Source organism: Bubalus bubalis, chromosome 17 (assembly GCF_019923935.1).
Source record: "Bubalus bubalis isolate 160015118507 breed Murrah chromosome 17, NDDB_SH_1, whole genome shotgun sequence".
NCBI lineage: Eukaryota > Metazoa > Chordata > Mammalia > Artiodactyla > Bovidae > Bubalus > Bubalus bubalis.
In genome coordinates this window covers 20,023,614-20,044,206 of record NC_059173.1, presented here as the reverse complement: position 1 = coordinate 20,044,206, position 20,593 = coordinate 20,023,614, and the positions used below count along the sequence as shown (strand labels likewise).

The 20,593-nt window shown below is 48.9% G+C and overlaps 1 protein-coding gene across 1 annotated transcript in view; it reads left to right on the top strand.

The window, feature by feature from the left end:
* The first annotated feature begins 1,178 nt into the window (after positions 1-1,178).
* Positions 1,179-20,593, top strand: part of VPS37B (VPS37B subunit of ESCRT-I) — a 31,403-nt gene continuing 11,988 nt past the window's right edge. The window contains exon 1 of the mRNA XM_006047199.4: positions 1,179-1,370. Coding sequence (XP_006047261.4) covers positions 1,260-1,370 — 111 coding nt within the window. The 5' untranslated portion in view covers positions 1,179-1,259. The remainder of the gene's footprint in view (positions 1,371-20,593) is intronic.

Genomic DNA, 20,593 nt, shown 5'->3' with positions numbered 1-20,593 from the left:
AAAGCCTCTTGATGAAAGTGAAAGAGGAGAGTGAAAAAGTTGGCTTAAGGCTCAACATTCAGAAAACTAAGATCATGGCATCTGGTCCCATCACTTCATGGGAAATAGATGGGGAAGCAGTGGCAACAGTGTCAGACTTTATTTTGGGGGGCTCCAAAATCACTGCAGATGGTGATTGCAGCCATGAAATTAAAAGATGCTTACTCCTTGGAAGGAAAGTTATGACCAACCTAGATAGCATATTCAAAAGCAGAGACATTACTTTGCCAACAAAGGTCCGTCTAGTCAAGGCATTGTTTTTTCCAGGGGTCATGTATGGATGTGACAGTTGGACTGTGAAGAAAGCTGAGCACCAAAGAATTGATGCTTTTGAACTGTGGTGTTGGAGAAGACTCACGAGAGTCCCTTGAACTGCAAGGAGATACAACCAGTCCATCCTAAAGGAGATCAGTCCTGGGTGTTCATTGGAAGGACTGATGCTAAAGCTGAAACTCCAATACTCTGGCCACCTCATGCGTAGAGTTGACTCATTGGAAAAGGCTCTGATGCTGGGAGGGATTGGGGGCAGGAGGAGAAGGGGATGACAGAGGATGAGATGGCTGGATGGCATCACCGACTCGATGGACATGAGTTAGAGTGAACTCCGGGAGTTGGTGATGGACAGGGAGGCCTGGTGTGCTGCAATTCATGGGGTTGCAAAGAGTTGGACACGACTGAGCAACTGAACTGAACTGATATACCCAGTTCCTAGTCCACATAGTAGGTCTCAATTTTGTCGAATGACTTGGCAGTTCCACAATTATGAAAAACCAAAGGCATCTAGAGTTGTTTTCCCATAAATCCCCTTCTTTGGGGTTCCCTCGGTCAGGCTGGGTTTAGGCTGCACAAACTTCCGTCCCACTGCCTACTTTCTTCACATCTACGCCTTTCTTTTCCTGGAGGAAAAGGCTCTTCTGACACCCTCCTGATGTCATGCTGCAGTGACATCATTACCGCTGACCACTGCGTCCCAAGCCTGTCTCCAGGTCCCTTCCCTTAGAAGCCCCCATTCTTCCCAGAGACAACCCCAGCCCCTAACACTCTTCCTGCCAAGAGCCCACACTGCGACGTCATGTCCTCCCGCCCGCGAGGCGATGACGTCAGGGCCCACGGCTGGCGTCACGTGCCCCCCCGCTGGGGGCGGGCCTTGAGGGCGGCGCTTCCGGTCCGTGGAGCTTGGCTGCCAGAGCTGCGGCGGCGGCGGCGGCCGAGACGGGACGATGGCGGGCGGTGTGAGCGAAGCTCGGTTCGCCGGGTTGTCGCTGGTGCAGCTCAACGAGCTGTTGGAGGATGAGGGGCAGCTGACAGAGATGGTGCAGAAGATGGAGGAGGTGAGCCGAGCGGCAGCTCAAAGCGGCGGTGGCGGGGCCTCGAGGGGGGCGCGGGGCCGGGGGCCCGCGGCGGGCTGGAGGTGGCCCGAGGCGGAGACGGTCGCGGTGCTTCATGTTGGGTTGAGGAGACTGGGACGAGAAATTGGGGAGGGGGGCTTGAGGTGGGGTTGGGGATGAGGGGACCGAGGCTGGGGCGGAGCTGGGAAAAGCTCTTGGGTGGGACAGAGCTTGCGGGGGCTGGAGGGGTCCTGAGGCGGAGTGGAACGCGGATTAGGGAGCCTGGAAGGGGTATTCGGGATCGTGGAGGGCTGTGGCCGAGTTTGGGGAGGCGAGGAGGGAATTGAGGGACCGAAACTGGGTTGGAATGGGTCGAGGGGACGGTAATCGAGGATTGGGGATGCCTGAGACGGGACTGAGGGGGCGGAAGATTAGGTCTGGGCAGGGGTTGGTGTTGAGGGAAGGGTTGACGGTACAGGGAAATAATTACTGGGATCTGAGGATAGGCTTTGAGGGGCTGAGTGGATTAGCTAGATAGGAATCTTAGGAAAGGACCGGGGGTTCCAAGATGGATTTGGGGGCAGTGTCTAGCTAAATCTGAGAGGTGGTTCTGAGATGGGCCTTAGAGGTGGGCAGGGGTCTCCAAGGCTGGGAGACACGAGGCAGCGGACTTACCTAGGTTAAGATCTGATTTGGCTGTTTATCCGAGGGATCCTTAGGGTCAGAGGGCCTGTTCCGGGTCTGACTTCATTTGGAAGGTGTCTTACCAGTGTTGTCCCGGGGGCTCACCTCTGGTCTTGTGGGTTGGCAGGATGCCATGCCCCCCTCCGTGGAAGAAGGGAATGTGGTAATTCTAGCATGGTGGCTCTGCCCCACAGTGTCCTTCCTAGCTGGGGCCAAGGAGGATCCCTGAAGTTGTTTTTTAGGAGATAAACTGGAGGTCAGGGGCTGACAGCCCACCCCCACCTCTGATAGTAGACAGACTGCCCCGTCTCTGCAAGGTGTGCCCACTACTGTTTCTGGAGATCTCCCTCCATCCCTTGTAGCAGGGTTTGTTCTCAGGGGTAACTGACTTCGCTCCTGGTGTGCTTTCTTCTGTCCTTCTCCCCCAGCCCTTTTGAACTCTTTCCCCGAAAGTCCAGCCTGTGAATCTGGGTCCTCTCCAGGCTGGTAGACCCTGGCCCAGCCAGCTCTCCCCAGCCCACCTCCTGCTTTTGCTCCTTTGTCTCTGAAGTCTGAGCCTTCCCACGCCTACAGGGCCAAGCTTCTCACCCAGAAGCTTGTGTGGGGGCTTTTGGCTTGCTTTCTGCAAAGGGATTGACTGTTCAGCACTGAGCCAGCCCCCTTAAAAGGGGGCTTGTATGGAGGTTGCACATTCAAAACCACTGGAAAACCCTCAACAGATCATTGTCCGGAGCTACAGAGAGGCCACTGTAGTAAGATGGTATCAGTCTTTCCATTAATCCACCCCTTGTATTCACAGGCTTTGTAACTTGGCACATATAACATTGCTCTGAGATGCAATTCACCCCATTTATGGTCTCCATGTGGCGCTTTCCTTTTAAGAGAAGAATAAGTGACAAAATCCATCTTTCTTGACTGAATGAGAGTTTCATGTCTCCAAAGAAAGAAAATCTTTGCTTAGTTAACTCTGCTTGTCAGTTGCCGGGAGACCTTTTGTCGACTGCCTGTAGGCATCTTTCTAGTTTAATAATAAAATGATAGGTATGTATTTCTAATGTGTAACACTGCCTACAAGTTAATTTTATTATATGTGACTCCCCAGTTTCAGGACAGAGTACTGTAGTTATATTAGTAGAACATTAATAGAAGTAAAGTGCCTTTTAGTGGAGGGAAGATTGTGGAGTCAAGTCAGTCTGCTGACTCAGGCTGTTAGGACAGCTTTACCTGTTTCCTCTATCTGAGACACACCGTAGGTTACTATTTAAAGGGAGAGGCAGATTAATCTAGCAGGGGTTTTTTTGTTTTTGTTTTTTTAGTACAGGTGATCTTCATGCCAGAGTACCTCATACAGATACTGAGGACCAATCTCTCTTGATTAGGCCACGTGATTAAGTTAAATTACTCAGCAGAAGTTTGTTCTTCAGGGTATAGTGCTTGTATTAAAACAAGGAAATTGAACGTGAAAACCAGACTGCCTTAGCCAGGCAGCTCACCCAGCCATGGTGACCCTTCGAAAGTCCTGTTGCCCTGGACGTGTGTGGTGGGTTTCTGAGGGAAGGGCTGTGATGTGAACAACCAGCATTCTGGCCCTGGCAGTTTCACTCAGCTGCTGATGTTGCGTGTTGGTTTATTTGGGGGTGGCTGTGAGACAGAAGGAAATATTTGTGAAATAGCTTTGACCAGATGGCATGTTTATGATCTGGTGTTAAAGAACGTTCGGGCTCTGGAATTACACATTCCGGGCCAGGCCTGGCCACTGCCCAGCTGTGTGACTGCAGGCAGGTCACCTCACCTCTGTGAGCCGCCGCTGGGGAAGGATATGTGGGAAAGAAAATATACTTCTTAGTTTTATTTTTGGCCGCGCTGGGTCTTGGTTTACGCATGTGGGTTTTCTCTAGTTGTGGTGAGCGGGGCTATTCTACTTGCAGTGATTGGACTTCTCGTTGCAGAGAAGCTGCCCACGTGCTTCTCTCATGGGGCACAGACTTTAGGGCACTCGGGCTTCAGTAGTTATGGCACAGGGGCTCAGCTGCCCTGTGGCCTGTGGGATCTTTCGAGACCAGGGATCGAACTTGTATCCCCTGCATTGATGAGACAGATTCTTAACCACTGGACCACCAGGAAAGTTCAATGAAAATACTTCTCAGAGTTGACTTGGGGATTATATTAGAGAGTGCGTGTTAGGTGCTTGTGTGAGTGCTTAGTCATGTCCAGTTCTTTGGGACCCCATGAACTGTAACCCACCAGTCTCCTCTGTTCATGGAATTTTCCAGGCAGGAATACTGGAGCGGGTTGCCATTTCCTACTCCAGGGTTAGGTCCTTAACATGGTACATATTAATAGTGTTCAGTAAAGAGTAATTGCATGAGTAATTTGTAGTTCTCTTTTTGGAACAGTTATTGACAATCATGCATATAAGGTCATCCCAGCCAGATAATAGGGTCTTATTTCAAGAATCTAGAGTAGATTTTTATTTGTTATTAGCCTAAATTTTTTTTTTTTAGCTTTCTGTGGTTAGTGATTGTCTCAGTAGCACTAGAATGAGACAGTAAATAGAACAGGACTTTCAGGAGTAGATCTCTTACCCTAAACCGAGGCCTTTTTTTTTTTAATTGGCAGAAGGAAGTGTTTTAAATTGTAGAGTAAGGCTTCTTCAAGCCTGAGGGGCTATTTTGTGGCGACTGGAAAGTGTGGCTAGGTTTTGAAGGCGTTCACTGTTAGGTTTAAATAAGCTGTGTATTGTGCTTCACTTACATTGTTTTAATTGTGGCTTCTGAGCTGTAGTCCAGCTGGAAACTAGAGTCAAATGTGTTGGAGCAGCAGACATTCTCATTTTCCCTGCCCGTGGGTTTCTCTTTTCCTGTTCCTCTTGTCTGCATGCAGTTCTCTAAAATGTAGTGTGTCCCTACTGATAGGCAGCTCTTTCCTTTTGCTCTGGGCTGATATTTCTTATGCACACGTTTTTATTTTTATGTCAAGTTATTTTTACTTGGCGGTGGAATGCGCCTTTGTCTGTCTGTCCACATTAACCCCATTGGACTTGCAGGGCACTCCCTTAAAAGGAACCATCGCTCAGGGGATTAGGCAGCTAAACCGGACCTCTTGGGTCATTCTTCCCAGTGTGCTTTCTGAGGAAATGCTGACGAGTTGGTGTTAGCTGAGGATTCACTAAGAATTCAAACTCAGGAACTCTGCTCCTGTGACAGGTGAAACTGCCCACATGCAAAAACTGAGGATCTGAGAAACAGTTCTGTGGAAACTCAAGAGCCTGGTCTGGAAGAAGCTGTTTCCCTAAGGCGTGTTCTGGGGTGGTTTGTGTGGGGCTGCGAAGCTACTGCATGAATCATAAGGGCTCTTTGAAGCGTACGGACGAGGGACTGCTTCCTCAAACGAGCTCTGAACGCTGGTGGGACTGGTTTTTAGAGGCTGAGATGTGAAACCCTTTTGAGTGGCTACTACAGGAGTATGTTTCTGTTCCTGTCAGCCAGTCATTACTGCATATATATAAAGGCTGCAACTTTTATGTTTAAATCTTCTCTTCCATGGACCTATGACTTTAACTCTTGAGTAAAACATTACTGTGTCCCAGAATATTTTCTGGAATCCAATATTGGCTGACTCTTTTTCAAAGAAGGCATCTGGATTTCGTGGAAAGACTATAGCTGCGACTTTGGTGACTTATTTTATTGTTTTCCAGCTCAGTGCGTCCCCTGGAAAGTGAGGACAGTGACCGTGCCTGCCTCTAGGGTTCTTGTGAGGCTAAGTGGCATTGCAGGTGAAGCTGGTAGAGGGTGGCTCCCTTTCTTTGACGAGATTTTCAGAATTGTTTAGGCTGGCTTACGTGAAATCCGATCCCTTATTTTACTTAATTGCTGTCTACTTCCTCTGTATTGATTAAAAGCTCAGTGGGGGCGGCTCAGCACAGAACTGGCTTTTGTTACCAGCGATGTGACCTTTGGCAAGCATTCAGTCTTTCCAGTTGCAGTTTCCTCATTGAAAATAAAGGGGACAATAACAGCAAGCGCCTCCATAGGGTTGCAGGTGGGCTAAATCAGAGAAGTTGTTAGAATACTTATCATGGTACCTGGCACAGAGTGAACACTGAGTAGACTGTTGTTATCGGCTGTTATTGCTAAAACTAAAAGGCATAACGTCCTGGCTGCCATTTCTAGACGATTCCGTGTCAGGTCCACGTCTGTGCAGCGCCCACCTGTGAGGCAGTGCAAAGGGTAGAAGCACGAATAGCGTATAATCGCTGTATTATAACTTGGGGGGAGGTTCAGTGCACAGACATCCACAGCACCAGAGAGAATGGGAGGTGGGGGCTTCGGATTGGGGAGATGAGACAGGTGACGGTGTGGCCGCACAGCAGACTCGCGCCGTTGGCGTGCGAGTGCGCCCTGGAAAGTGGTGGCAGCGGCCAGTCTCGTGTGTGCGCTGTTTTAGTCGGAAAGTCGTGTCTGACTCTTTGTGAGCCCGTGGGGTGTAGCCCACCGGGCTCCTCTGTCCATGGGATTTCCCGGGTAAGAATAGTGGAGTGGGTTGCCATTTTCTTTTCCAGGGGATCTTCCCAGCCCAGGCATCAAACCCATATCCCCTGCATTGGCAGGCTGGTTCTTCACCACCCAGCCGCCAGGAAAGGCCCGTGTTGTGTATATTTTACCACAGTCGTTTGTTTATTTTCTTTAGAGGAAGAATAAGAGAAAGGCCACACATGAATTGTAAATAACATTGAATGTCAGATGAAGAGGGGCTTTCTGGCTAGGTTAGGTTCCTACTGCAAGAGATGGACTTTGATAGGCGGGCAAGCTTTAAGAAAATAAATGATGAAATACAGTAATTCCTGTAAGGGGGTGGAATGACACAAGGAACATCTGTGTACCTGCCAGCAGCTTAGGAAGAAAACGCGACTGAGCCAGAGCAAACCCTGTGCTCCATCCCGAGCGTGATCGCCACCCCCACCCCCCCAGGGAGCCACTGTCTTGAATTAGGTATTTATTTCTCTCAATTGTATATTGACCGAAGTGGGGGCTCAGGAAGGCGGCTGAGCCCGGGCACCAAGCAGGAAAGCTCGGGGCAGGTTTCATGACTCGTGAGTTACCAGGTCAGGTTTGCTCGTGTGAAGGGAAGTGACAAGAAAGAAAGCTGACGAGGCCGAGAGCCCGGGCAGGAGCTGCGTGGCAACTCACTTGGTAGCACTGAGTTTCCGTGACTCTGGAGCGGGGCCGCGGTGTGATTGGAGGAGCGCCTCAGGAAGGCCGTGCTGGCCGCAGTGTGGGCTGGGTTGGCGTGGGGGGTTCCGGAAGACCAGGCGAGAAGAGCTTAGGATTCGAGCCAGAGTTCTGGGGGGGGAGATGCAGACCAGCTGGCCTAGCCCCTTCCTACTTCCCACCCTCATGGAGCTGTACCCCCCTCCCCTGCCCACTGAGGGGCCCATCAGCTTTGCCTTCCAAACGCTCTTCCCGCTCAGTCACAGACACACGGCCCCTTAGCCTCTTTTGTGTCTCTTTGGTGGCACTTGACACACATTTTGTAAGTCACTTGCTTCCCTGTGTCCTGCCTGGCCCTGGGGTTCCATTCTTTGTGTCCCGGGCACCCTAGCACAGGCCTGGCACATAGGCTGTGCCCAGTTAGTGCTCCTGAGTGAGTGGAGCTAGCTGGGCTTTAAGCGAAAGTGAGTAAAAGGAGGGCCCAGAGCAAGGCGGGGGGTGGGGGGGGGTGGGGGGGGAGGTGGCGGTCCCTGGGGCCGTGGAGCCCGGCAGGGGGACAGGCAGGGCAGTTACGTGGCCTCGTGCAGTGGGCAGTTGACTGTGCGGTTCTGGAGCTCAGGGATACAAATTTGAGAGCTAAGTAACCTCTCCCAAGCACTTGTTGAAATCAAGGCGAACATAAAAGTTTAAAAGGCCATTGAGCTTATCATCGGCGGGTTGGGAAAAGGAAAGAGGTGCCATGGAGGCGCAAGGAGAAACGGGTCTGATGACTCGACTTTACAGACAAGTCAGCATCCTTTTGCGCTGCCTGTGCTGTACAGACTGGTCAAGAGGAACCTCAGGACACGTGCAGAATCGAGGTGCTCTTGAGCCCAGTCAGCTCGGTCGTAGATTCGGCTTTTATCACAGCATTTGGCAGGTTGTTGCTCAGGGGACCATGCCAGGCCGCAGTGCCTGGTGTCTGTAACGACCTGTGCGTCAGCCTCTGCTCACGGGTGTGATTGCTGAGGCTCGGAACACGCTGGGGCAAGAGTTTTAGCTGGTTTATCTCCTTCTTCGGCTCCAGGGGGTTTTTACATCCCATCATCATTCAGGAAAACCAAACTACCCAATGGTACAAAGACGGAGGAAAATTCTAGTTTCTTCACAGGGAAGAGGGAAAAGAGAGCCATGGGTGGAGCTCTCTGGTCTGTAGGTTATTGTCTCCAAGGTTAGCTAATGGCGCCCTGAGGTTATTTTCATACCATAGCCCAGGGCCGGCATTGGCAGAGGGACAGAATAAGTGCTAATTAACGTTTGCCATCAGAAAGCGGCTTTCCCGAGCACAGCTGATGTCGAGGAAGTTTATGCATTTACTCAACCTTCATGGAGCACCTTGGGGATGTGAAACCGCTAAGCCACAGAATTTTCATCTTTGAGGATCGCGCTGGTACACGTAAGCCGATCCCAATGTACGTGACGCAGGAGGGGTGAGGGCACGCCCTAGTGGGAGGGAGACCCGGAGAGCCTTTGCTGGGCTGGGGGTGACTCCTGCCGATTGGAGTGTTTCCTGGAGATGACTCAGGAGCTGTGATTGCAAGGGTGAGTTAGCCAGGTAAGGAGGGAGAAGGGTTTCCGAGCCCCACAAAGAGAGACACGAGGAAAGAAACAGCATGTGCACAGGACTGTTGGAGGCCTCGCTGGAGGGACCAGGGCAGGGCATGAGGGGACGGGGTCAGAGAGGCCGGCAGAAACCCGACGGTCCCAAGCTTGCTGAAAGGGCTCGGGCTTCACCGTCCAGTCACAGGGAGGGTTTTAAGCCTGGGAGTGGCGCGGTCACACTTGGTGATTCATACAAATGATTCAGACAGCCAGAGGAGGATGGATTTGAGGGGGTAAGACCAGAAAGCAGAGGGATCAGTCAGAAGGCTGAAAGAATTTGGAAGAAAAAAATTTTTTTCAGTCAGCCAGAATCTCTTAGCGGGGAACGCTGAACCCAGTGCCCAGTCTGCTGAATCTTGCTTTGCACACAACTCAGATAACGACACGCTTGGTCTTCTCGGCTTGTCAGTGGCAGATTTTTTACAGGGTGTAGGAGATAACTAGTAGACCCGATTATACACCATCAAGAAATAAATGAAGCTGCTCAAAAAATGGAAGATCAGCTGTTAAGCATAGTGGTTAAGACAGGATTTGGGTTGCTAGGAGACTTTGGACACAGATGAACCTTCCTAAGTATTGGCTTCCCCATCTTTAAAATGGGAGAATTAAGATAGCATCCTTAAGAGACATTTGGAGGATTAAATAAGACGGTGTTTGTAAACTGTGGAACACAGTGCATGACAGTTTAATAAATGCCCAGTAAATAAAGCTTCAACAGTTGTTAATGAAGTGGTTGGGGCTATTTGATTCCATGGCTTTTGATGGTGATTACATTAAAAGGGTTCCATGGTGAAGAAATTTGGGGAACCTGGTTAAATAAGAGGGGTTTTATTTTTGCTTTGCTTTGTTTGGTTTTTCTCTTCCAGCTATTAATAGTATGTATTGCAATATTTCCCACGCTTAATCAGTCTGGTGGGGCTAGGTTCCCTGGGGCATACTTCGGCAACTGCTTATTTAAGGTCATAAATGTAGCCATCTGCTTCCGTGGCCCAGGAGTATGTTTTTATCACAGAGGGCTCTATGGTTACTTGATACTGACAATTCTGTCCCATCAGAGGCTGTCCTGTTTTCATCTCTCTGTTTGAGAAGGCAAGGAAGTCTATATAGTGTATGAAATTTCTGATCCCAATTGATTAAACCTTTAAAAATTGCATTTTTAACATTCATATTATAGAAAAACTAAAAAATACAGAACTATGAAGAAGAAATACATAGTCACGTGTGATACCACCACTCAGAGATAAACACTGTTAAACATTTTATATGTTTTCTTTATGTTTTCTGCCACTGGGATAATTTTGCATGTATTTTTGTCTTGTTTTTTATCTGTGAAGTTGTGCCCTGAACACTTTCTTATTTTTTGTCAGAAGATTCTTCAATGACATGATTTTTAGTGACTTATATTTTAATCATGTGGGTATGCTGCAACTTGGACAGCAAGGAGATCCAACTAGTCCATCCTAAAGTAAATCAGTCCTGAATATTCATTGGAAGGACTGATGTCCGACTCTGTGCGACCCCATAGACGGCAGCCCACCAGGCTTCCCCGTCCCTGGGATTCTCCAGGCAAGAACACTGGAGTGGGTTGCCATTTCCTTCTCCAGTACATGAAAGTGAAAAGTGAAAGTGAAGTCGCTCAGTCGTGTCCGACTCTATCGACCTCATGGAGTGCAGCCTACCAGGCTCCTCTGTCCGTGGGATTTTCTAGGCAAAAGTACTGGAGTGGGGTGCCATTGCCTTCTCCGGGAAGGACTGATGCTAAAGCTGAAATTCCAATACTTTGGCCACCTGATGGATGGGAAGAATTGATGCATTTGAAAAGACCTGATGCTGGGAAAGATTGAAGGTGGTAGGAGAAGGGGATGACAGAGGATGGGATGATTGGATGGCATCAGCGACTCAATGGACATGAGTTTGAGTAAACTCCGGGAGTTGGTGATGGTCAGGGAGGCCTGGCGTGCAGCAGTCTGTGGGGTCATAAAGAGTCTGACATGACTGAGCGACTGAACTGATGCTACAATTATGTGACTAGTCCCTTAGGTACTGGTTTTGGTTTTTTTTTGCTTTCATAATTTATATTACAGTTAACATCTTTGAACATAAATCTATTAAAATATCAACACTTAAGAATGACTTATTTTCAAAAAATTATTATCTGGTGATTCTTTTTGTTAGAAATTTTATTCCCTGCATCAGTTATAATTGCAGTTTTGTGTGTGTATGAAATTTAAGTAGAATAACTTAGAGTAACTGATTCTCCTTTGACTAATCCCTTTCTCTACCCACAGACTAGAAAAAAAAAACAAACCTCGTTATTAGAATAGCATTTTCTCATACTGAACAGAGATGAATAATTTCAGTCATGTGAGAGTAAATGTTATCTAGTGAACTGAATGTTTGAGTCAGGTGTTGGAAAGTTCATGTCATGATATATTTTACATGTAAAAGCAAAATCTTCTAAAGATATAGTCTTAATACACACCCAGATCTTCCTGGAGAGGCGTTTTCTCACCTGCACCTGTGTAAAGACCATCCCAGAAAATTCTCATACATACTTTCCTTGTAAGTTGTGGTTAAGAGGAGACGAAGAGGGGAAAACCCCGAAGCTCTCGCTAAACAAGTGAACGCTTTGGTTGGTTGTGCTGGCAAGGAACTACTAATAAGAAAAGCCAAGTTTAGAAGTTCTGTCTTCCATAGACTGCTTTCTTTTGGGAAGGGGAGGAGGGATCTGGGCTTTAAAATTACAGTAGAAGCTATTAGTTGACCTCCCTCCACTTAACTAAAGTGTCCCAGTAATTGGCGCTCTCCAGGCCCTTCATCAGGTACAATGATTGATGCCTCCCCCCATCATGGTCAGATCCCCTGGGCATTTCAGCTCCGACACTGAGTAATTACCCAGAGTCAAGTGTGTTGGCTCTTAGACCTGTTCACTGATTTTATTTGTTATCATAATCACATGATTTCATTAAATACTATGGCGACTGATGAACCGTGTGTGAGAACTGTAAGCTGGGACTCCCTGGCTGTCCAAGGGCTGAGACTTTGCCTTCCAGTACAGGGCATGAGGGTTCAATCCCTAGTCAACGAGCTAAACTCCCACATGCCTCCATGGCCAAAAAGCAAAAGCATTAAATAGAAACCCTGTTGTAATGAAGTCAATAAAGGCTTTAAATGGTCCACATCAGAAAAATCTTAAAAAAAAAACTGTAAGCTGAGGGCTAACAGGTGATTCACTAGAGGAAAAAAAGCTAGTGAATTAGGTATGGACTTGATGGGGGAAATTGAAGATTCCAGAAGGATTCTGCTCTCATCTTGCTTGTCCAGTGTCTTTTTTTAAGTTCCCCACAGAGAGGTTGTGGTCTGGATGAGGAATTTTTGAAACTTGAGCTAGTGGACCTTATCTCTAAGAAAAGACCTTTGCCTTAAATGAAAAACATGGATAAGATCTATAAAATTCTAAGTGTTTCGTGAGTCACCACTTGAACCGAACTGCTCAGTTAACCAGCAGCTGAGCTGACTGGTTCTGATAGTATGAAATGAGGGCTTCTCTGTTTTCCTGGTTCACCTGCAGTGAGGTTCTGATTCCGTAGGAGTAGGGTGGGTCCAGGTGTGACAGGCCCCTTGCTTTTAGGAGATGAGGGTCAGAGACAGGTAACATTGTGGTCTGTTTGGGTCCCATCTTGCCTTCTGCTCCTCACCCCTCTCTGTCTCCATCCTGAGTCCCCAGGAATTGTGAGGCCCCTGATGCCAGGAATAACGCTTGTTACTGGCATAGCTGTCCACACAAGTCCAGGAAGTGGGAAGATCTTGTTTAGTTTTCCTCTAAATATTAGGAAGTAAGTCTTCTGGGGAAAAAAAAAAGCCCAACAGAGCACCCTGGTATGTTGTGCCTGCCAGAAGTAGAAAACAATCAAGTTGTGTGTCGCTGAGACCACTAACTTCTTCCCTGGAGCTGGTCCATTTATTTTCAAGCCTAGTTTTTTGCATTTCTGTGTTCAGTTTTGCACTTAAAGTGAATAACACTCATCATGGAGCGAGCCAGCTCCATGTGGAAAGGTTTGGTCGAGTCTGCATCCGTCATCTGCTGCTTTCTAAGGACAGCAAGTTTCTGTCAGCAAGAAGGATTTTGGTATCTGCCATCAGAAATAGCTGTCTTTTTTAGTCTAATACATTCTGTTTGAGTGGTTGTTTTGGTGGAACATTTGATAAGCAGCTGGCAAATGTCCTTTCCCGAGTAGGCTGTAGCCTTGGAGATGGTTTCACACAGCCCACGAGACTGTTGTATTTTAGAACAGTTTCAGAATGTTCTCCAGTTCTTTAACTGTATTTTTTGTTTTTTCAGGTTCTTAATTTTGTTAGCATGTTAAACAGTCCAACTCAGCAGCTGTTAAGTTTTTTCATAAAAACACAAGGAATACTTGGGTTAAATCAAGCCACATTGGGTTGCATTTGCAAGTCTCCTCTGGGATATTGTAGGCTTGGATTACAGGCTCCTCCTGAGAGGCTGTCTCTAATTGGAAGACTCTGATAAAGTGATTGCATCACTGGGAACATCTTTTCACTGAATGGAGGATGATTTTGGGTGTTCTGATAACCTTTAGTATTTAAGCCTAAACTCAAATTGCATACAACTTTGGTGAAATCCACCCTAAAATTAATTGGTGAACTTGAACTAGATCAAGTATAGCACAGTTAAAGGAAATGAGGTTAACCTGGCTGAATGCATGCTGACCTTTTTATCACCTAATCCCTAAGCCTGCTGTGTTTAAAGTCTTAATGCAACCTGAACGTTCCTAGTAGGAAGTACAAAGGCTGAGATTTCTTCCGTTCTATATCTTTGTATTAAAAATAATTGTCTACTTAATTTTATTTAGAGAGGAAAAGATCCAAATCAAAATTAATTTCCCAGCAGAAGGAAAAAGTATGTCTTTGAGAAGGACCAGTCTGGGTTGGGGGCCCCATGAGTACAGATGGGTCTGGGACATCTTGTTTCAGCAGAGAGCAGGGCAGCTGTCAGGGCCCGGGGTGGGTGTCAGCCTGAGAGCCGGCTCGAGGTGTCTCCCACTGGCCGTGAACAACTTGAGCACTGGAAAGATTAATGACGACAGCTGGTTAAAAATCTGTTACCTAATAATGGTACCTCCAGAAAAAAAGCCTGCTGGTTGTTTTTAGAGTTTGCTGGAGCACTAACTCAGCCTTCTAAAAGTGGTTTTAAAAGTGGAGGGGTGGTGAAATCACACATTCATCCTGCTTTTCCTATATCAGTTATTTCAAATACTCAAACAGATGAGGCAGAATGCTCATAGAGGAATGCAAGCCGATCCATACAGAAGGTGAAATTAAAGAATTTTTAGTAAGTGTAGTTATGGCATTGTAGTTGGAGTTAATAAAAGTTCTTGTGCCATTTTAAGGGTGAAATGATACTATGCCGAGATTTGCTTTAAAATGCATTCCCTAAAGTGAGGAGTACAGGCAAATGGAACGCAATCGGTAAATGTTGCTGATTGTCGAACCCGGGAGAAGGGCACCCAGGGATTCATTATATTTAACCTTTGCTTTGCTTTGTGTTTGAAAATATAAAAAAATAGACATAAATAGGAAGGGAATTTAGATGGTTATTGGCACTTAGAGATGTGGTGGTAGACGTGATAGACTGTCCTCCGTGTGGGAGGGTGGATTCTGTGGTGCAGTCGATGGCGCGATCATGCAGGAGACGCTGGGGCTGAACATCCTCACGCTGAAGGTTGCAGGTCCGGAGCTCCTTCCCGGTACTTTTGACTGCAGTGGTCTCTTCAACCTTCCTAAGACTGAATTTCCTTTTTCCCAAGTAAAATGGGAACAGATTTATCTCACCCTCACCAAGAGGGTTAAATGGAGATAACACGTGACGAGAAGGCGGCACAGCACCAAGCTGTGCAGTGGGTGCTCAGTGAATGTTCGCTGGGCATTGAAAGGTGCTGGCGAGTGAAGCTTTCCTGTCACCACCAATAACTCATCTTAAATCTTTAAATTCATATCTGTTTGACTCCCCCCCCACCCCCCCTTTTTCCTCCCCGGGGCCTTTTATTTGAAGAGCAAATGCAGCCGGGGCTGCAGTGCAGAGTGAATGGTGCCCTCTGGAGTTGGGTGGTGTTCAGCTCCCATGGCCTGTCTCCAAGGGGGTCTTGACGCAGAGACTGATGCTCAAGAGGACAGACTGTATTCTGGTTGTCGTCTCTCCCAAGCTTGGCATGTAATGGTGCTTCTTAAGTATTTTTTGAATGAATGAATGAAATGAGCCAACCACTGTGTTGAAACATGTTTTGGTGGCTCTCATGATTCATAGTCTAGGTACTGGAGTTTGTGAGTGATTAAAAAAAAAAAGATATGTGAAATAAGTGGCTTCAATGGCAACCCACTCCAGTGTTCTTGCCTGGAGAGTCCCAGGGACGGGGGAGCCTGATGGGCTGCCGTCTCTGGGGTCGCACAGAGTCGGACACGACTGACGCGACTTAGCAGCAGCAGCAGGCCATCACAATCATAACGTTACTCCCACGTTTTAATAGGCTTTCCAGGAGGGCTGACTTTGAGCTGAAGAGAAGGGGTTGTGTGAAGCTGGCCGGTGTCTGATGAGTCTGCAGATGCGTGTTGCGTGTCTGACGTCTGCGCCGTGGCGGGGGTTTTTCTTCACCGTCGTCATCTCAGTGTCCTCCCTTTGCGTCTCCCTCCCAAACTGTTACACTCCTGGCGCACATAGTTTCGCCTGGTTGTGTGTAATAATGAGCATTTATCTGTGACATTAACTGTTTAAAAATGTATTATAAACATTCAAAGAAGCTAGTTTGGCAAGGTTTTAACAGCTGACGGGCAGTGGCCCAAGGCCACAGCAGTCAGGAGTCCTCCAGATCGAGCAGGACAAGCATTTAGCGCTAGGTGACGGTGAGCTGGGTGCCGTGCCACGTTCTGGGCAAGGGGGCGTGAACACGACACAGTTCTCTTCAGGAGCCTGATGTTCTCATCAGAAGGCTGAGCGTGTGCTCAGATGTCGGTGTACATCTCGGGAAAAGCCATTCCACTTCTGTGTGTCGGGCCTTTGGCAAGATGGGGCACTCAGCTTGGGGGGCGAGGATGTAGACCCCCCAAGGCCGGTGCGGGACTGGCCACAGGTGTGTGCGTCCCACCTCCAGGCCTGAGGGATGGAGCAGCCTGTGGAGAACGAGGGAAGGAGCGAGAGGGCTGCTTTGGATGAGGGTGGTGGCTGAGGTCACCTACAGCCACCCCAGAGGGAGGGGGCCCAGAGAACCCCCTTCTCCTCTCAGGCTCCTCCCACCCTCAGTTCCCATCGCTGAGTCCAGCTGGAACCAGAAGGCACGTGGTGGCTGTGGTTCAGCCAGGCAGCCCCCCGGGACCCAGAGCAGGATGGAGAGTGGATCTCGAGGGGAAATGGAAGTTTCCAGCCCTGGAGTCATTTCCTGTGGACGCCATAACACATCACACGAACTCGGTGGCTTAAAACAAGAAAAACTTACACTCTCACAATTCTGGAGGCTGGAAGTCCAAAATCAGGGGTGTCCATGCTCCCTGCAGAGTCTCTAGGGGAGAATCCATGCTTAGCCTCTTCCCGCTCCTGGTGTTGCTGGCTCCTTGGCTTATGGCCGCATCACTCATCCCCGTCTCTGTCTTCTCTTGGCCTTCTCCCCTCTACATCTTCTCCTGTATGTGTTTCCTACGAGGACATTTGTCATTGGATTTCAGGCCTCCCACATAATCCAAGGTGATCTCTTTATCTTCAGATCCTTAACTTAATTACATCTGCAAACACCTTTTCCCTGAATCAGGTCACATCCCCAGGCTCCAGGGATTAGAATGTGACATTTCTTCTTGGGGACCACCATTCAGCCCACACAAGCCCCCGTCACTCCCGGGAGTTGTGACTCAGTGGTAGTGTTAGCGTGACTTGGTTTCATTTGTCTTCAGTCAGTTGGCGCTTTGTGAGGGCAGGGTCTCTGCCTGCTTGTTCACCCATGTCCATCGCCTACCCTGCCCAGAGCCAGCGTGTAACAGTGCCTCATAAAATGCTTTTTCAGGTGAATGAATAAACAGATAAATAAGCACAGCGAACTGCAACACAGAGTAAAGCCAGAGGTGCGCTGGGTGAGGCCACAGGAAGGAGCCCAGATGTCACTGCATGTTACGGGGAAAGCCAATTCAGGTGTACCAGCTGGGCCTCTGGCAGGACAGGGGGCACTCGGCTTAGGGGACTCCAGGGGTGTTTAATAAAGGGGTTCTTTACAAGGAGGTAGTGGGTGTAGACCCCCCAGGGCTGGTGCAGTTCACCGTGGGGTCTCACACTTTTAAGTGGGTGGATCGAGTGGCGTGTAGGTTATGCCACATGCCTGACGATCCGAGAGTGAGAGTGTGGCTTTCTGAGGCCAAAAAGAGGCCGAAAGCCGTGGCCAGACCAGGGGTCTGAGGAGAAGGGGGCGCCAGGCCGGGAGCAGCGTGAGCAAAATTGTTGGCAGGGAGCGTTTTATCCGCCAGACAAGACGTTTGCTCATTAAATAAAATGGGATCATTGATTGCATAAATACTAGGCCTTCTGAGCGTGGCGGTAAGTAAGAAGGCAGGTGTGTGTTTTAAATATTTACTTATTTATTTTGCCTGCTCAGGCCTTACTGGCGCCACGAGAGCGCGTCGTCGTGGCGCGTGGGCTTCCAGCTGTGACACGGGCTCAGCAGCTGCGCTCACAGGCTTAGTTGCCCCGGAGCGTGTGGGATCTTGGTTCCCTGACCAGGGACCGAACCCTCGTCCGCTGCGTTGGAAGGCGAATTCTTAACCACTGGACCACCAGGCTCATCCCAAACCTGTGTTGTTATCTTAGTTCCCAGCACAGATTCTGAGTCCTTCCTGGCTTTTGAGCATTTAAAGGACTTCTAATATGACTAAGGATTTCCATCCATTTCGTTGAAATTTGCTAACATAATTCAGTAATGTCATTGACTTTGTTACGATAAGGATTATATAAAGTGGGAGGAAGGACCACTCTGTGAGTATTTTTCCATAAAAAGGTTTAGCTTGGAACCATCAGCAGGTGTACCCACCGAGTGTTCAGGAAGGAGCAGGTGTAGTTGAAGGGGCCGACCAGCCAGCTGGAATCCGAACTTCCCACCGGAGAAGCATCTGGTTTGGAAGACGTGGCCTCACTGCACCCCCGAGCCCTGACCCAGCGCAGGACAGCGGGGCGCAGGCCGGTTCCCGGGCTGCCCCCGCGCCTCTCGTCTGTAACACCACTCTTGTCACCCAGAGGGGAGTTTAGATCTGTTTTCTTTCTTAACCAACTTTATTTTTTACCACACTCCTTCAGATAAATAATGACCTGAGCATTTGAGGTGGCGGGTGGATTCTGTGAGAATGTCCTGTGGTGATGTGTGAGCCCCCCACGAGAGAGGGGAGCACCACTTGGCCTGGACAAGCGTGCGTAAAAGACCTTCGTTGTTTTATTTGCTTTAAACAAAGGCAGCTTCTCTCTCTAGAGCCTCTGCCTCTCTGGTTCTATTAATATCTAACAGTTTTTTTTTTTTAATTAAAGCATAACTTACTGTAAATTTATACATACTTATTGCAATGATTCATACATTGTTTACAAGTAGAAAGAGGAAAGTAAAAAAAAAAGTCACACCCTTGAGAGGTCGCTGTAGGCTGCGGGTGACCATCCTTTCCGACAGCCCTGCTCACAGATGAACCGATGGGCAGCAGCCACTCTCTACATCGAACTTAACTGTAAATGCTGCCATCACACATCTCAGTTTTCTTTGATTTTGAACAGAAAAGGGAAAGGAAACTGAAGTGAAACTGAGCAGACATATAAAAATGTTTCGTTACCACAGAGAGATTATTTCCTGAAAAGATTTCTCTATGGTTAAGAAAAAGGATCATGAGAAACCATCAAGAGGTCGGAGAGCCTGTTTTCAATTTCAGGGTCTGTGGCTCTGCGCGGTGGGCCTCTCCCGGCGTCCTCGGGTCGGTAGGACAGGAGGTTGGGAGTTGGATCGTCTCATCACTCAGGGTGGCTGCTGCTTCAGCCTTGCCGAGTGTGGCTTGTCCAGTCCCCCGAGTCCTGTCCCCACCTTTGCTTTGCAAATGATAGAACAAGGCTGGCTGCTTCCTCCCAGCTTTCCTCAACTGGGATGATGAAGAGGAACATCAGGGAGGAAGGTCTTTGCCTACCCACGGTTGTATTGGAAGAGCTTTGTCAGAGGCTGAAGAAAGGGGCTTCTTCCCACCTCAGCCACTGTCCTCGCCACCGGTCTCCACAGTACTGCCCACCCCCACCCCAGAGAGCACTGCAGGTGTGCCCTGAAGGCCACTGGAGATTTTCCTGATGTTCATGTAAAAACATCTGAACACTCAGGGATGGAGAGAAAACAGCCAGCTTAACAGTCGTCCCTGTGGGTTGAAGTTTTAGTTTGCCTCCGTGCATCCTGTGTGTGACTTATAGCCGTGAGTCTGACCTGACTTGGGTCCCAGGAAAATACGCTTTATTCATAGACATACTTTAGGCCGGATGCTTTGCTGGATATTGGGATCACCCAGGGGCTTTGAAGACACTCCAGAACTGGTCTGGGCATGGGGGATTTGTGAACACCCCCCTTCCCTCCTAGGTGGTTTAGTGGTAAAGAATCTGCCTGCCAGTGCAGGAGATCCAGGAGACGTGGGTTCGATTCCTGGGTTGGGAAGATGCCCCGGAGAAGGAAACAGCAACTCACTCCAGTATTCTTGCCGGAGAGGAACCTGGCCGACTTCAGTCCATGCGGTCGCCAAGAGTCAGATATGACTGAGCATGCACACTCTGCGCCCAGGGACTCGGTTGACACAGGCAGCCCCGCTGCAGGGTAGCCCTTGGAGGTGGCGGCGCTTGACGGCGCTCTGAAGACGGGAACGTTCCTGATCTGATCACCCTTAGATCCAGGCTGAGTGAGACCATCCACAGAGGGTCTTGGGACCCACAAAGTCTAAAGAGCTCTTTTAAGGGAGCCCATCTGTTGCATAAAGGATTTGGGGCGTCAGGCACAGCTCTTTTTTTTTTTAAACTCTGTGGTTTTTTACCCACCTTGTTGGCCAGACCTGGCCTCACGTGACTGGCTTTTTAGGGGGTGAGAGTGTCTCCCTGCTTCATTCAGCAGATCCTTGCTGAGTGGCGCTGTGCGCTGAGTGGCGCTGTGCGCTGAGTGGCGCTGTGCGCTGAGTGGCGCTGTGCGCTGAGTGGCGCTGTGCGCTGAGTGGCGCTGTGCGCTGGGTGCTTGGCCCACCACAGATGACAGGACCTGTCAACGCTCTGAAGGGGTTGACAGTGAGTGGGGACACAGACATAGTGCTCGCTGACTTTCACTAGAGACAGGGAAGAAACAAGGTGCTGGGACAGGGGGTGGCAGAGAGGACAGTTGGGGGGGCCTCTGTGGACAAGGCACTAAGCTGGGGCTCATGGGCAGAGCTTGGTTGGCTCTCGGAACTGGCGGGACAGGGTGAGTGAGGGCCAGTCACCCCAGGGCTCAGAGCTCAGGGCACGAGGAGTTCTGTTCCATTTTCAGTGATCTGAGGACAGAAACATGCCTGTTCCTCTCAGAGTTTATTACACACAGAGCTGATTGAGTCAGAATGACAGTTTGCCCGGGGTGGTGGGTCTGGACTGTGACTTTGAACCCCTTTGCTCCC